Raw genomic sequence first — 17,339 nt, forward strand, 5'->3', positions numbered from 1 at the left:
GAAATGATTTCCCAATAAATATTAAGAGATACTATCTCACATTAAATTTGAGGGACTTGTTAATATACTCAGGTACATAATGCCAGTTGAATTTTAAGAATTTTAGTCATGGTCCACATTCTGTATTTCAACTCAAAGCAATATATATATATATATATATATATATATATATATATATATATATATATATATTTTTTTTTATTATTATTTTTTTTTTCCTCTAGTGTTTGATAGTTAAAACATGAACTTTTCCTTACTATTGGTTGAAGAAACTCCAAAATGAACCATCCTCAAGTATGGATGTCCATAGTTTAAAATATACCAACAAACATTTGGGTGTGTAGATGTACATATGTGTGTATCCTCACATAATAAGCAATAGTATTGCAATTGGACCTGTCCAAAAGTGATATATATATATATATATATATATATATATATATATATATATATATATATATCATCATCAATAGAACTTAAGGGACCTATACATAATCATCAATTACATATCCCATAATCTCTAGACACCTATATTACTCTTTGAGAAAAGGAATATAGATAGGTCATCCAAAAGAAACTTAAAAAAATAAGTGCAACTGAGTCTCCTTTCCTTTAAATTACATTTTAAACAATATTCCCCACCATATATATATACTGTATATTTATATATTTATATATATATAGTCTTAGACTATAAGAGTGAAATTCTTTATAAAAGTCAATGAGCCATCTCTGCAGCTTAAGGAGATACCCACTGCTTGCTTTTTTTTTTTTTCTTTCTTTCTTTCTTTCTTTCCTTCTTTCTTTCTTTCTTTCTTTCTTTCTTTCTTTCTTTCTTTCTTTCTTTCTTTCTTTCTTTCTTTCTTTCTCATTTCTACCTAGCCATATCGACTCCAGTTCTATAAACAATAGATTTAAAGGCTTAAAGCCAAAACCAGAATCAGATGGTAGGTAGGACATTAGGTAAGAGGTTGCCTCTTACACCATCATCCCTTAAGAAATCAAACTAAGAGGAGGAAGGAGCAGAATTAGGGGAGAATTCTTTCAAGGTCAAGCAGCAGTGCCTTAAAGTAAGGGGTAGATTGGTGGAAATAGCAATGTTCACTCTCCCTCCTCTTTGATGCGTTGCTGCTTGTTGCGGCGGGCATCCATGTCAAAGTTGAAGTCGTTCCACTCATCACGAGGTGGAAAAGAGATGGTCTGACGAAGGGTGAACCGCACAGCATCAATAACGCGCTCGCCCCGGGTCTCGCTGGATCCCACGCTTACTGTAGAGGCACCACTTGGGGTCCGCAGGAGATGGGGAGGGGAGGAGAAATCATGGAGCTGCCGGTGGTCCAGGATGCCCTTCCAGATGGCATGTCGGAATTGTTCAGGGATTTTCAGATTTGCCACCTGTGTGAGAGATAGGAAAGGAAGTTGGGAAAAAAATTAGAAGAAAGAAACAAATTGATAGGACACATGATCTTGTCATTCCCCAGTGTTCTAGTTTAATTGACCTGAACTTAGAGAATCCTAAATTTAGAAAATAAAGTCAGTGCTCTGATTACCTTTGACATCATATGTAATTAAGTACAAAGGAACAACCCCAAAGTGCTGTCTCTGTCTTGTGGGTAACACTTAGCTTATACTTAACTGGTCTAGTGTCTTCATTGATAGAGATAGTTGGGATGTCAAAGGGTCAAAATCCCATGGCAGAAGCATAAGGCAAAGGCATCTTTAACACTTAAACTTATGTGGCTCTAGTCACTAGAAAAAAAGTCTGACTGAGTGGCCCAGGAGGTGGAGCAGTACATAAGGCATCGGACTCTCAAGCATGAGGTCCTGAGTTCAATCCCTAGCAGCACATGTACCAGAGCAATGTCTGGTTCTTTCTCACTATCCTCCTAACTTTCTCATAAATAAATAAAACAAAGAAGAGAAAAGTATGGCTGAAACCTCACCACCACTCAAGAGATAAGAAAACATTGCTAAGAGGCAGCACTTATTATGTGCTAGACACTGAACTGATTTTGGTCTATTTATGATCTCACTTAATATACAGATTAGTGGCAGATGTTATTACATGCTGAAGGTCAGAGAGATTGATAAGTCTAAAGTTAGTAGCTAAATGGGACTTTGAACAGTCTTGGAGACTAAAATTACCCTTACGGCCAAAACATTTCTTGTTATTTGGGTACAGTAGAATACCAAAGTACAGAGCATGTGCACATGCTTTATAAATAGGGGTAGAATGCATCAGAAATATATTCCATATTAATTAACTGTGGTACTGTCACCTTTACTTATCTATATCAGTGACAATTCATAGGTTTTATGGAGCATCATGGTAAATAGAGCATTGCACTTGGAGTCAGAAAAAATTGATAATGCTATTTGTTCTGCCGTTGATTCTAGATTTTCATTATGTCATTTATTTACTACAAGTCACTAAAAGTCACGAACCATAATTTTTTCATTGGTAAAATGGAAAATATTTATTTATTTTTGGTTAACACTTATTATATACTTATATGTATCTGTAGTTGTGAAGATTTTTATAAATCATGAAATCACTATATAAATAGAAGCTATTTTTAATTACTCTTGCATTTTTATTAACTTATTCTTCCATCCTATAGGGGTTGCAAAGCAGAGGAAAGTGTTAAAATTTATGCAAAAACTGCCAAGTTTAGTCATTTTCTTCTTCTGGAAAGGGATGCCAAATAAATTAAACTGGTGCTGGGAAAAAAATGAAGAGATGTCTATTGGGTCCAGGTGATGGCACACCTAGCTGAGTGCACATACTGCAATGTGTATGGTGCCTGGGTTCAAGTTTGTAGGGGGAAAGCTTTTCAAGCAGTGATACATTGCTTCAGGTATCTCTCTTATTCTTTTTTTTTTTATCTTTCCCTTCCCTCTCTGTCTCAAATAAATAAATAAATAAAACATTAAAATAAGGAGTTATCTGTTACCAGTAATGAACAGGAAGAAACAATAGCAAAGACATGGTAATATTTTCCCAGTGTTTCCTAACTAAGAAACTTGCAGTGTGGACATTCTAATACTTTATCCTAGTATAAGAATATACTATACAATGTTAATGTGCAAATACATGTTACTGTAACTCTCTGTTTCTGGAACTTGAATGCAAAATCCAAACTGTTTGTAAACTAGGCTCCATTAATCCATAGGATTCCCCTAAGAGATTTTCACTGACAACTGGCAGGTAAAAAAAAAAATGTGACCCAGGCACAAGATTGAGGTGACACCAATACAAGTGGACTTGGACAATGCAGCCAAAGATTCAAATTGGCAAGGGAGCAGCCTGACATACTCTCTAGGACGACAGATTAACTAGTGGAAAATATAGCTTTCAAACTGCAGCAAAGGCACCAATTCTCTGTTCCACCATAGATGGTTCTTAATACAGAGTGATTCTGTCCTCTTCAGTAAATGAATGTCATGCAAAATTATCTGAATCCTATTGGAACAGACTACTAAGGATGTCATTATTGTTTTCACATATGGTACATTCCTTAAGGGAACTTTATCCAGTGTTGGTTTATAAGGTAGAGATGAGTGAACATAGGGGAAAGTATAGGACAGGGGCATCTTTAGCACAGGTGCTCAAGGAATGGAGGAAAGAGAGTTGCTAACTACAAAAAGCAGCAGAAGAGGCAGAGAGTATCTTCTTCTACCAGTCCACAGGGCCCTCTGGAAAATAGAAGAGAGGACAGTACACCCCAAACAGAACAGCATGAAGAAAAGTCCGGGAGGAAAATTCAATTGCTGTAAGCCAGAACAAAATGAAACCTATGTAAGCAGTAGGTCAAGAAGTGTTGCAGGAAGCAAGAGGAAAGCCGCTCCCATCAATTTTGTTCCAAAAGCCAAATCAATGAGTATCAAAGCCTAAAGGGGGTGATTCTGAAACCCAACTAGATTAAATGCGACCCATTTAGGCAAAGTGGTAACTCCAAGTTCAAGTTACTAAAAACAAAACAAAACAAAACAAAAAAACTGAGACTTGAACCCAGGATCAGTGATCTTTCTCAATGTTCATGGATGACTAGGTTCTATACTGAAAGAAATAGAAACAAGTAAGTATATGGCTCTAATTTTTAGGAAGAGCTAAAGTCTTTCTTTAAGGAGAGGCAGAACAAATCAGTTAATGAATTAAAACTAGAAGCTTACATCTCAGAGTTTTATTTCTGGATCTGTCATCAACTCATCAAGGTAAAATGACGTTATTGTTATCTCTCTATGCTTTCAAGTGAGATAACATCACCTGCTTCCTGCTATCCTCTCTTGGGGCCTTACAGCAATTAAGAGGAATATTTGGTACTTCTTTGAATTCTTTATGGAATATAAATTTCTTGAAGGTGGAAATTAGACCTTGTCTTTGCCACTCTGCATAGAATATGAATGCATTACACAATTGTTGACTGATCATATATGCTGAGGAATATTTAGTACTATTATTCTGTATAGAAGCTGTGGTCTGGAATCTGATATGCTTACAAGTTTCATTAGACTTGATAATGGTTGGTGTGACAAAAACAAAAATTGACTAGGGGGAATTAAACTACAAGGGAGATGTCATGAGAGGGAGGAAATGCCGAAATAAAACTCAAGAGTAAAGTCTAACAGTTACTTACATCCATGGAGTAATGCTCAATCTGATAGATGGTGGTCAGCCCCTGGGTCGTGAAATAGTCCAGACATGATGAACAGCCCAACCTTGCTAAGAAACTGCAGAGGGAAGAGGGAAGAGGAAGGAGGAAACAGAAAAAAAAGAAAAGTTCACCCCAACTGCATTGGCAAGATAAAGGAAAACCCAACACTTTGACCTGGGATGCCTTATAGAAGAGACTGGGGGGGAGGGTGGATACATTACACGCAGGGGTTGGATTTTAGGTTTGGGGAGGAATGTATAGCTCCTTGAACAAACACTTTAATTGACTCTACAAATTTCTACTGAGCAGTGATTTTTCAAATAGTGATCTGTAGAAGTCCAAGGGTTTTGTCTAGGTGTCTAGGAACCATTGCAGGGGGTGAAAGGAAGGTGTCCAGTGGTCGGGTTCCTGGCTGTCTTGCCTTATGACTCTTCACTTTAAGAAGAATGTCTCTGGTTTAATTATTTTGCATTTAGCATCTCTGAGAATGGTTCATGTGGCTAAGAAAAAAATCCCACTAAATTGAAAAGCCATTGATATCTTTTGATTTCTGTCCTCAGAATATCTTCTTTTTCATGTTGATCTCAGACTGTTAAGGTTATGACTGTCACAGAATCAGATGCCAGGAGTTATAATCCAGACACTGAGACATCTCTCTGAGTCTACATCAATTATACTGAGAATCAAAATATATTATTAATGGGCAGACAATGTGCACTGGAATGAGATTTGGGATTTCATGTAGTATTTCCTTCTAAATGCCTTTGCCTGGAGAATATTCATTTTCCATGTGGTAAAGCAGTAGAGATCATGGAGTTCTTGAATGCCCCTGACATTTTTACTAACATTAAAATTTTTAAAACTTGACATCCACCTTCAAAATAATTATCCCTCCGTAGCCACCAAGGAGATATGAGAGCTATGAGGCCTAGAGAACAGGAAAGGGAGCGAAACAGCAAGTTTACTGCTCTTTGGGGGGGGGGGGGGGAATGCAGCCCTGAGCACCAGTTTGAAGACCACAGCTGACAGTGTGAAAATGTGACAGAGGTTGAAGGGAGTAAGTGAATATGGAGAAAACAGGCATGAAAAATTATGTGTTTATAAACTCACATTTTCACTTTTCCCCATTCTGTCTATATGATTAAACACTACTATCCAATTCATAGATAAAGAAACAACAGTGGCTGAATTTTAAAAGGTCTGTTTTCTTTCTTTCCAGCTGTGTTACTGATTTTGTAGTGTCCACCCTCCACCCAGAGATACTTAGGAGAGGTGCCCAGGGGCACATGCTATGGACTCACCTGACAAGGCTGCAATCTGTAGGGTACGGAGGTGGGGGGGTGCAGTGGGAGGTGGATGGCATGGAGAGTGGGGGAGGGAGGGCCTGGGTGGGGCTGAGTCCATTCATGTCTCCAGCCATTGGCATGTGGGTGCCCATCATAGGAACTGAATGGAAGCAGGAGGAACAGAGAGGGTTACTGCCATCATTAAATACCAGCATCCCAGAGGTCCATCTTGCTAATGTTACCAAGGATCTGCACTATCAGTCTTCATTTTCAATCTAATCTTCCACTTATACCCCTTTAAGTACCCTGTCTCATAAAACAGAAAAGTCATCACATTCCAAACCACTACACACATTTTGATAAGTTTTACCTTTACTTAGGACAGTATCTTTTCATCTCTATTTCTAATGCTTAGCCAAATTGCTCATTGCTTCCATGTTAATATAGTTCTCCTTGTATTTGTCTTCATGTGTAATGCCTTCTGTCTCCTTCACTAGACTAATCTCCTGATATACAGAGATTGGACTACATGCTTGTCTAAATGCCCACACACCCTAGCATACTTTCTCAAAAAATTCAGGTTAAAGAAATAAACAATAAACTCTTGAAATGAGAGAGTGATCTTTGGAAAAATTATTTGGGAATGGGAAGATTTATAGTGATTGTTGTATGGAAGCATATGTTCAGTTAGGAAGGACTCAAAGATTCTAGCTTTTATGTGCCATTTCAGGATTCTATTTTGGAATAATAGCAATGCATTTTTTCTTACAAAGCTTTGAACTATATTCACTTACAGAAAAAAAAAAAAGCCCAATGATATAAAAATGTCCCTTCATGACAAAAAAGGACAAAGTAACTATATGAAATAAATACCCAAAGGGGCCGCTGTGGTTGCATAACTAGCTAAAGAGAACAGATGCATTTATTAAGTCAGATCTGCTTCTCCTCTGATTTACCTGATGGCATTTAAGAATAACTATGAAGTATAAATAAGAAAAAGGAGTTAAACCATATAGGTCATACAAGTATGAAGGATCTCCAACATTAAAACTATTCTGTTGTCCCAAGGATGTGTTGTGTGCTTTACAAATATGGATAGCACAGAAACAAACATAAAGTGAAAAATAAATGGTTTCTGTTCCTTTTACTGTCAGAATAGATGATCTGTCAATCGACCGATTTTTAAAACTCAGGATTCACTTATTTATCATCAGGGAGAAGGCAGTCTATATATAATGTATTTGTTGCCACATCAGTCAACCTTCTCACGTATTCTCTCTTTTACTGAAATCTAAACATTTGCCTTAAGACCATATAACGTCACAATCCTGGTCTCCCTTAATTTACTAGTATCTTTAAGGAAACATTGAAATGCAAGTTTAATTAGTCTTGATCAAAAGAAAGGTTTCAAGGGTAAAGACTGAAGCACTATTTCAGAAGGGGTTAAAAGATACATGTTCACATACCTGAAAGTATTATACATCCTTCTGAAATTTTTACCCCCCCCCTTTTTTTTTGCTTTTAAATTTGAATCTCAACCTTGATAGAATTAGTGCCAGTAGACTAGATAATTTTGTTTACATCAAAGCTATATGCCGGTCATCCATTTTTCACATTTCTTTTATATTTATACTTAGTTGATATTAGGATTCTATTTGTGAATGAGGAAAAGGGAAAATCCTTTATGTAAATTCCTTGTTGTTCTGGTAATAGTTCATGCAATAAAAAGAGTATGGATTAAATCTATCTCTAGATTGTAAATCCACAATGCCAGGCTACACCCCATATATTGGCTGTTTTCTTTTGATATTTCAAATGATATAGAAAGTCATGTCCCCATCTTGGTTGACAGGAAGAAGGCATTTTATTGTTCTACAGAGATCCTTAACCATATTAAAGGTATTCATATCAACTAGTGTGCTTTGTCCCATACATTTGAAATGTGTAAAAAGTTCACCATGAAAAACCCAAGTCACTCAACTTCAATCTTATCTGTCCCGCTTTTGCCTTAGCTTGAGAGCAAGTTCTCTCCCCATCCCAGAGCAGGGTTTTCTCTCTTAGTCCTTCAGCTAAAAGAAGATGTTCTTACTGTTGGCTCCCATTCCATCAGGAATTGTGGTGGGAGTGAGGGCGTTGCGCTGCTGAGGGTTGATAAGCTGGCTCACAGAAGGCAACTTGTTCATGCTGTTCATTTTGTTTAGAGGTGGGGAGCTGTTCCCATAGGAAGACTGAGACTGCATCGAAGTCCTAGGAACACAAATATGGGGATGAAGGTTACTTTGGAATACTTAAGAGTAGGAATCAATCATTTCCAATAGATCTCAGACTAAAACATGGCTTTGAACTGTGTATTTCTAAAAATGTTTCCACAATGTTGATGATCAAACATGTTTTTGTTTTCATCTGAGAAGCCTTCCTGTATTTAGAATGTACAGGATACTGAGCTAAATATCTTCTTAAAACATCTTTGTGTGAGAGACAATAATTCAATTTCCCTTCCCTTGTTTTCTTCATCCCTCCCCCTTCCTTTACCCTTCAATAAAATTAAAATTTGATAAAAGAAAAAGAACTAAGTGAAGTTTCAAAGATTTATGAATGGCATGATATCAAGTTCAAGATGTAGATGAGTGTTTCATTTTTAGCTTCCATTTGACAAACTCAGAAAATAACTACACCACTAATCAAACATTTGGCAGTATACCCACCTGTTATGTAGAGGTCCTATATGAAAACATACACATTTTTTCTTAGCTTAGATTTTCATAGGGCTGAAGGTAACCCACTGGACTGAAAAATGCCTATGTAGGAAAGCATCAGAGCCCCAAACAACCGTAGTGCTGACTTAATACAAATATCCTGGGTTATAAAAAAAAAAAGTCACCCTTTTTATTCAGCATAGCTTCAGTTTAAGAAATGTACCAGAGTTGGTTCATTCTGCTGTGCCTTATATTTCATGTGATTCTTTCCACTCGACTACCATTCTTATCTTTTGCTCTGATTATGAAACTAGTAATGTCTGCTATAAATAGAGTGGGACAAAGTAAGGAAAGTCAAAGCTTACGTTTTTCACTCAGCTTATCCTATGGCCTCTGTTAAAATACTAAATTTCCTTGCCTATATTTTCTTCTTAATAAAGGTTTATTCTTCCTTTATATATAATAGAGGTAACTAACTTTAAAAAGCCTCATCTTTGAGAAATTTAAAGTTATTGAATATACAAGGACAATCATCTAACATACCTTGTAGGGATATAGTGAAAAAAAGAAAAAAGAAAAAGACAAGAATGGGCTGGGTGGTGATGCACCTGGTTGAGTACATGTTTCAATGTACAAGGACCTGTGTTCGAGCCACCAATCCCCACCTGAAGGGGGAAAGCTTTGAGAGTGGTGAAGCAATGCTGAGAGAGGTCTCTCTCTCTATTTCCCCTTATCCTCTCAGTTTTTGGATATCTCTATTCCATAAATAAAGATATTTAGAAAAAAGTGAAAAGGGAAAGATGAGGAAGCACTATAAAGACTATCATATTTATAGCTATTGTGAGTACAGAATAAAGACTGGGTTCTAATCATGCTTCTTCAATGTTTCAGGGAAAGTTCTCTTTTTATTTTTGTTTTACTTCTTCCCTCTGAAGATAAAAACATAAAATAATGTATCTTCGAGTTGTATTTACATTTATACATAATGCAAGTGCTCATAATTTTAGTATCATTATATATATATATATATCATATAACAAATTGTCCCAACTGTAAGGCCCTATAGGTTATAAATGTACCTTTATCTATTTCCTGTGTTTTCTTCCATTTTATTCAATAGAGACAGAAGGAAATTGAGAGAGGAAGGGTAGATAGGGAGACACCTATAGCACTACTACACGCTCATGAAGCTTTCCCCCTAAAAGTGGGGACTGGGGGCTTGAACCTGAGTCTTTGCACATGGTAATATGCACATTCAACCAAGTGTCCCACCATTCAGGTCCTATTTCCTGAATAATTACTATATATCTCTGAAGAAGGGCATGCTATGAAAGAGCAAAGATGGTCTGAAAAATGATTTTTAAACAGAGATCTAGATCTCATTTTTTAATTAATTTAATTTTGTTTTTTTAGTATCTTTATTTACTGAATAGAGACAGACAGAACTCAAGAGGGTAGAGGAGATAGAGAGGGAGAGAGACAGAGAGACACCTGCAGTCCTGCTTCACCACTGTGAAGCTTGCCCACTGCAGGTGGGGACCAGGGGCCTGAAACCTAGTCCTTGTGCATTGTAACATGTGCATTCAACCACGTGCACCACCACCCAGCCCTGACAAATGATTTCTATTATATAGAATATTAAACTACAAAATATACTCAAAACTCTACATTCATAAATGATAAGTCAATGTTTCCTGCCTCCTATTCCTTTTTCTCCTTCGCTTTGTAGCATCCTCCTAGAAGTAAGATAGTGCTGTTCAGTAGGCTACAGAATCAAACTGTGAATCAAAAAGAAAGAATGAGAGACTGAGAGATCAAGTCAGAGACAAAATATGGGGTGATGTAGAGAGAGTGCCACTAGCAATCAGCAAACACTTCAGAATCTGCTCAATGTCCTTGTAGAATCTCTGAGTAAGAGTCAGCTCATATGGATATTCTTCTGAACATAAGTGTCTATCAAAATGTTGGAGAGCAGAGAGCAAATTAGTCAAGAGATACCTTTGTTAGGTGTTTTCTTTTTCCAACAGTGTTTGCTTATCACAAAGTGGTACCCAAGAATCCAAGTAGTCTCCACTCCAGAGGCAGATTGTTACTCTGAAACCTAGAGAGACCTCTCGTTCTCCCTAAGTCAGTCAGATGTGTGGCCAGAGCTAATGACACATTGCTCAAATCATTGGTATTAATCATTATGTAAATAACAGTATACTTCAAAGCTCTGTACTTTCCCAGATCCATAATTATATTTACTGTCTTCTTCCAAATCCATTTATAACCTTTTCCTTCCCTTTGTGATCTTCATTTTGGCCATTTAATTAGTCCATTTATTATGTGTCATATGTATCATTTCATAGGCATATTCTAAGTTACATAAATTATTTTTGATGAAGGTAGATGAAAAAAATACAAATGAACAACAACAACAAGAAAGAATATGGATTTTTATATCAACCTAAACATCTGGGTTTACCTTTTCATTTGACACAAATCAAGTGCATTTAAATGTTTTGCAAGTCTCTTGAATCTTATTATTATTTTCAATCTGGAAAATAGGCTTATACTCTCTATATAAGAATTGCTTTAGGGGAAAATTAAATTAAAAGAGAAAGAAACATAGCTCTCCTTAGAAAAACAACAAGAGGTAAGTTGTAGTTTATATCCTCTGGAGGTACACTAGATTTATCTAGTAATTCAGTAGTAAAGAGATGTATAGGTTTATACAAGTATGTATCATGTCCTGCTGGTTTAGCGAGAACATTTTGGTGAAGTCAAGTTCCAGATCTTAACTCTAATTTAAATTTCTGCATCCACTATACGTGTATCTTAAACTCACTCAAGATAAGAAAAAAAAAGTCATGATTTCATGACTACTGATTATTTGGTAAAATGTAAAAATTCTTGAGAAGACACCAGTTCAAAGCAGTTTCTCTACCCTGATAGAGACACCTAGAATTCCATCAAAAGATTCATTATTTTTGTCTTAAATCTTTCAATACCAGTTGACAATAATAGCATATGTAGAATTTGGGGATATTTCCAAGTAAATATGTTTCACTAAATCATTTCTGGAATGTAGACTTTGAAGGAGAATGGCTACTGAGAAGAGAGCAAAAGAAAATACCACTGAGAGAAGTTAAAAAAAAAAAATGAAGGTAAACATCTGAAACATCTTAAACATCTGAAAAGAATGATTTCTCTAAATATCTAGTATTTCCATAACTTTAATCATTCTTTCTAGCTAAGTATCCTTGCTTCTAAATACAAAGGGCATCATTCTATGGATAGATCAACGGTGATTTTAAAATACTGTTCACTGGTTCAAATATGATCATATATACACATAGCACTATATATACACATAAACAAATTACATAAAAACATAGTGGAAGGAAAACTTTTTCTAAAATAAATAACGCTATAAAACCAAGTTAGGGCCAAAAGACAGATCATTAAGTAGGTTGTGAACCGTGCATGCAACCAGGTTTGAATTCTGGGGCCACATGAGTGCTACGGCAACAGAGGAAGCGTTAGTTTATGTTCTCTCTCTCTGTCTCTCTGTCTCTCTCTCATATGTGTGTGTATGTGTGTGTCTTTTTAAATGTGGTTGTAGTGGTGACATCATGCATGCATGAAGCTCCAGTCCCATATGCACATAACTCCTGAACTTACTTGAATTAATTAAAAACTCTCTTCTGATGGAACAAGATAATCTGATTTTAAAATATGTATTTTTAAGAAAATATAATTCTAACCTGTTAGATAAATTATTTATATTTATAATGTTTGTTTTGGGGGCTTTTAAAAGAGTTATTTGAAGATCAGAATACATTGTAATAAAAAACAGGAAAAAAATTTCCACTATTGATTTCTGGATACATTTTTCTTTTATTCCTTTTTATTTTTGAATATCTATACCACTGAGACTAAATTATTTAATGAATGCAGATTTGATTTAAATTCATTTGAGTTGATGAGACAACTTACGGTATAGTTCAATTCTTGCTCAGAAGTGAGCAAAGAATACAGGTTCCTGATACTATATGATGCAGTTAAACACATACAAAACAAAAACATATTTTCAAGTTAGTGTAGGCATTGAAATTTACACTTAGCAGTGATGTCCCTGGTACAGTTTCTTAAATAAAAACCAAGTGTAGAGAGAAGTATAGATAGAACCAAAGTGACTATCCTACAATTATTGTTATTTAAATGTACACAAAGAACCTTAAGGACATAAAATACTTAGCTAAGGTAATTAATGGATAAAAAAGCAAGAGAGACAGAAAAGAAAAACTGCAACTTAAACCAAGATGCAAAAGTTTATTGAAAATTAAAATCACACATTCATAAAGCAACAGTGTCAATAACAAGAAATCACTTCTGTGGTGACATAGAATAAAGAGCTGGTAATCTGGTTATGAAGATGGGGGAGAGAGGATAAATTTAAAATCTTTATGATTATTATTTTAAAAGCATTTTAAAAGTGGAAAGAAATATGTAATCTCAACTTGGAACCCAAGAAAGAATGTCACATACTCTATCTTTAAATTTTAGGCCAGGAGTGTTTACTTTAAAATGTGTATACCTGTACATAGTTAAACAAAGCATACATTTCTGGAACAAAGGCAGTTTAAGCATGATCAGTAACCCAACTACATTTATAGTTAGATTGAGGAATCGGAACTCTAGTCACACAAATCATAGATCTGGGACATTGAGCTCCATTGTGGCATTAAAAGTGGTAAATAACTGCCTGGAACAGTATCACTGGTGTGATTTCATTTTCCTACTTTAAAGGGACAAACTAAGTTTACCTGCCTTGGGGTCTCAAAATGTTTTTGAGAATAGGTCATCAGGGTTTTTACAGGCAAAGAGAATTATCACATCAGGCTGACATATGGTGGCAGTAAGAACTAAAACAGTAAAAATGAACTTTCTACTTATCATGAGTGGGAGAGATTAATAATGGATATTCTCCATAATAGAAATAAAAGAACAGCTCCCACATTGACTACTTGTGATAACTACCACCTCTCTGTCCAGCAGTACAATTAACACCTTAGTTTATTTCTACTTGCAAAATTATTGTATGACCAGCATTAAAAGGGCCAGACTGAGTCTCTCAGTCTCTTACAATTTAATTATGCATAGACAATAACTTTTTTCTTTTTCTTAAAAAGACATCTTATGTTTGAGACCTGCTCAAAGGCTTCTTAATGAGTTTTAGAAACACAACAGAAGGTTAACAGAAGGGTTCCAATAAACATCTTAATGCCCCTCTTCCCAACCTGATCCCCTCCCTTCCAAGAAATAACATGACAGCTCACAGACAAATAATAGGGTTCCTGACTGACCAAGACTAGGTCTAAGGATACAGAATCTGCAGAAAATATCCTTCTTGTGTAATTTTGAGTCCCTTCAAAAGATTTTCTCACTAGTGGCTGTTTGTCTTTGAGCAGTTGGGTTTCTGAGCCAAAGCGTCTTCAAGTCCTGCTTAGGAGGGATGAACACATACACACACACACACACACACACACACACACACACACACACACACCACAGAACAACACAACACAACACAACACAAACAACAAATACACACACTCAATATACTGAGCTGGGGCTCTATTGGTACACTGATCGGTTTGGGGGGTTGGAATGTCTAAAGAAGACGTCAGCTTGTTTTGGAGTTTCTCTCCGGGGCTCCACAAGCTCATTCCTGAAGCAGGCTGAAAAGAGACTGGAGAGGAACCAGAGAAAAGAAAAGATGAAAGCTTAGGACTGCATACATTTAATTCAACTGAATACAGAAACACATCCTTCTACGTTCATGATCATAGTATAGACAGAGTAAATTACCAGCAAAGCTATGTCTACCGTCTCCTTTTATCTTATTTTGAGGTTCTTCAGAGATGACCTCTCAAGATTTTCAAGAAGAAGAAGAAATGAAATTAGGCAGTCAAACTAATACATACTTGTGTGTGTTTGTGCATGTGTTTTTTGAATTTCCTCTGAGACCACACTGAAGCTCAGGCATATACATTTTTAACAAGTTCCACAATGTTTCCATTGAGGACTACTGAGATGAAGCAGGTCAAGGTGTTTAGCAAAATGTTTGGCATATTGAACTCAGTTAATTGAAAAAGGGAATGCAGAGACAAGAATTAATTTCAATCTTGAGTAAAATGTCATCTGCCCAATTATGAAGCCTCATTACTATTCTTGTCTAGCTTAACAATGAAGTATGAAGAAATATGATCTTATCAGTCTGGGGACTGTGTCATCATGCATTTGTAAAGAGCTATTAATGAGCGTTTTGTATATGCCCAGATTGAGATGGATAAATATCTTAATCCTTTTAGTCACAAACTTGGCTTATAAATGCACATATTGAACTCATTAAATCAACTTTTGCATAATTAAGAAATCATCTACGTAAGGAATAAACCCTTGTATTTTTCTAAATGTTGTGTAACCTCTTGAACTATCTGGGAATTATTTCCAAGATGGTATTTGAACCCCTTTGGCATTCTCAACAAAGGAAAAAGCCCTTTAACTTTTTTGATTCAGTAAGCCATCTCACCAGCAACAATTAGTATTGCCCACTAAGAACTAGAATGACTTTGGATGTTATATTTTGTAGCTTCTCTTGGAGTAAACATTGAATGAGACAACATGTAAAAAATCATATTTTCGGGAGTCGGGCTGTAGCGCAGCGGGTTAAGCGTAGGTGGCACAAAGCACAAGGACCAGCATAAGGATCCCAGTTCGAACCCCGGCTCCCCACCTGCAGGGGAGTCGCTTCACAAGCGGTGAAGCAGGTCTGCAGGTGTCTTTCTCTCCCGCTCTCTGTCTTTCCCTCCTCTCTCCATTTCTCTCTGTCCTATCCAACAACGACAACAACAATAATAACTACAACAATAAAACAACAAGGGCAACAAAAGGGAATAAATAAATAAAATAAATATTTTTAAAAAAATCATATTTTCAGTGGGGGTAGATAGCATAATGATTATACAAAGAGATTCTCATGCCTGAGGCTTCAAAGTTCAAGGTTCAATCCCCCACACCACCATAAGCCAGAGCTGAGCAGTGCTCTGGCAAAAAATAAATAAATAAATAAACACAATAATGATATTTTCACTGTAACAAAGTGTACAAAACATAGGGTTTAAACTTTGGGAAGTAAGATTAATTTTCAGTGAGGTGAAAATTTAGGGTAATCTGAGTTTCATTTGTCTGAGATTTCTTACTAGCCTGGGACTAATATATCTGTGCCCTGCTACCTGAGTAATGCAGTTATATAGTTAAAAAAAAAAAAGCCACACTCTGAGGCTTGTAAAAGCTTGCAGAGTTCTATTAACACATGGAACCACATAAAAGGCGAATGATATGAAATTATCACTATTTTTCCTTCTTATTTTTTAAATTATTATAATTTTTAAATCAGAGCACTTTTTAGCCCTGCCTTATAGTGGTGTCTGGGATTGAAACTGGTACTATGAAGCTTCAGGCATGAAAGTCTTTTGCATAACCATTGTGCTCTCTCCCTGGTCCAGCAATGCTCACCTTTTTTAAAAAATAAGTTCACGAAACAGAAATTTCAACTAAGTATTCTTGAAATATTGGGGATTCCTAAGCAAATTTAGAAATATTTTATAAGTCATATCTACTAGTGATATAATAAATCATATAAAAATACAAAGAGGGAAAATGAAATAGCTCTTGTGGTTTTATTATTACCACTTGCTTAACTAATGATGCAGACAAGAACATTGTAAAGGGCTTTTGTTTTCCAAATTTAAATCTTGTATTAGTTTCACGATGAAACCATGGATATAGTTCTCTGAGTCTTCGTTTACCCAGCAATAGTATAAAGGTTTTAGAAAGGAGCCAGATGGTGGTGTACTTAGTTACATGCACAAGTGGCTATGTGCAAAGCCCCAGGGTCAAACACTCTGTCCCCACCTATAAGGGGAGGTTTCAGCAATGGTAAAGCAGTGCTGCAGGCGTTTCTTTTTGTCTCTCCCTTTCTACCTCCCCTCCCCCACTCAGCTTCTCCCTGTCCTAGCAAATATATAAACATGTTTTTAAAAATGTCTTTAGAACTGTAGTTTGGAAATTCTACCTCGGCTCTAATATTCTCTGACTTGTTTTACTGATGAGCCACAGTCATCAAGTGATCATAACGTGCAAGGAAACTCTAAGGGCACCTTACAGTGTCATGTACTTGTACTGAAATTACGATTAATTAATCATGTGAAAACTAAAAACTAATTATCCAGAAGTGAGCAAGATTTAGGTTCAGCAAAAATATTAACAAAGTAATGGTGGTATGAGATAGGGTAGAAATCAGAGTCCAGAGTGCTAACCATTACACTATGGAACCTCTTTTAGAGTAGAAATCAAAAAGGTTAACAGAATACAACAAGAAAGACAAAGAAATAGTAGTCTCAAATACACAAACCTAAATACAGCTCTTAAATTCTTCCACAAGTTGTCTCAAAAATGTTTCCTGAAGGTATGAAGATGAAAACTCTAAAGTTAAGAATAAAACTGTGTCATGTGTCAATGACTGCACTGTAACACCTCAATAAAAAAGAGAAAGAAAGAAATAAAGGATGGGTGTGATTTCTCAGCCTACTAGGCTTTGATTTCTGAACACAACTTCCCATGTTTGTTTCAACGTTATTAAATCACTAAAT

General features: G+C 36.0%; 1 protein-coding gene across 6 annotated transcripts in view; it reads right to left on the minus strand.

The window, feature by feature from the left end:
- Positions 1-447: 447 nt before the first annotated feature.
- TP63 (tumor protein p63) overlaps positions 448-17,339 on the minus strand; it is a 225,221-nt gene continuing 208,329 nt past the window's right edge. For 2 of the 6 annotated variants that reach the window (XM_007525671.3, XM_007525665.2), the window contains exons 11-14: positions 8,031-8,188; positions 5,957-6,101; positions 4,638-4,731; positions 448-1,395 (exon numbers count right to left, since the gene is read on the minus strand). In XM_007525671.3, the coding sequence (XP_007525733.3) occupies positions 1,102-1,395; positions 4,638-4,731; positions 5,957-6,101; positions 8,031-8,188 (691 nt within the window). In that variant the 3' untranslated portion in view covers positions 448-1,101. Of the gene's footprint in view, positions 1,396-4,607; positions 4,732-5,956; positions 6,102-8,030; positions 8,189-12,939; positions 14,375-17,339 lie in introns of those variants that run through there. The other 4 variants (XM_060198511.1, XM_060198513.1, XM_007525668.2 and 1 more) reach the window with 2 other exon arrangements.

The sequence above is a fragment of the Erinaceus europaeus genome, chromosome 9, assembly GCF_950295315.1.
Source record: "Erinaceus europaeus chromosome 9, mEriEur2.1, whole genome shotgun sequence".
NCBI lineage: Eukaryota > Metazoa > Chordata > Mammalia > Eulipotyphla > Erinaceidae > Erinaceus > Erinaceus europaeus.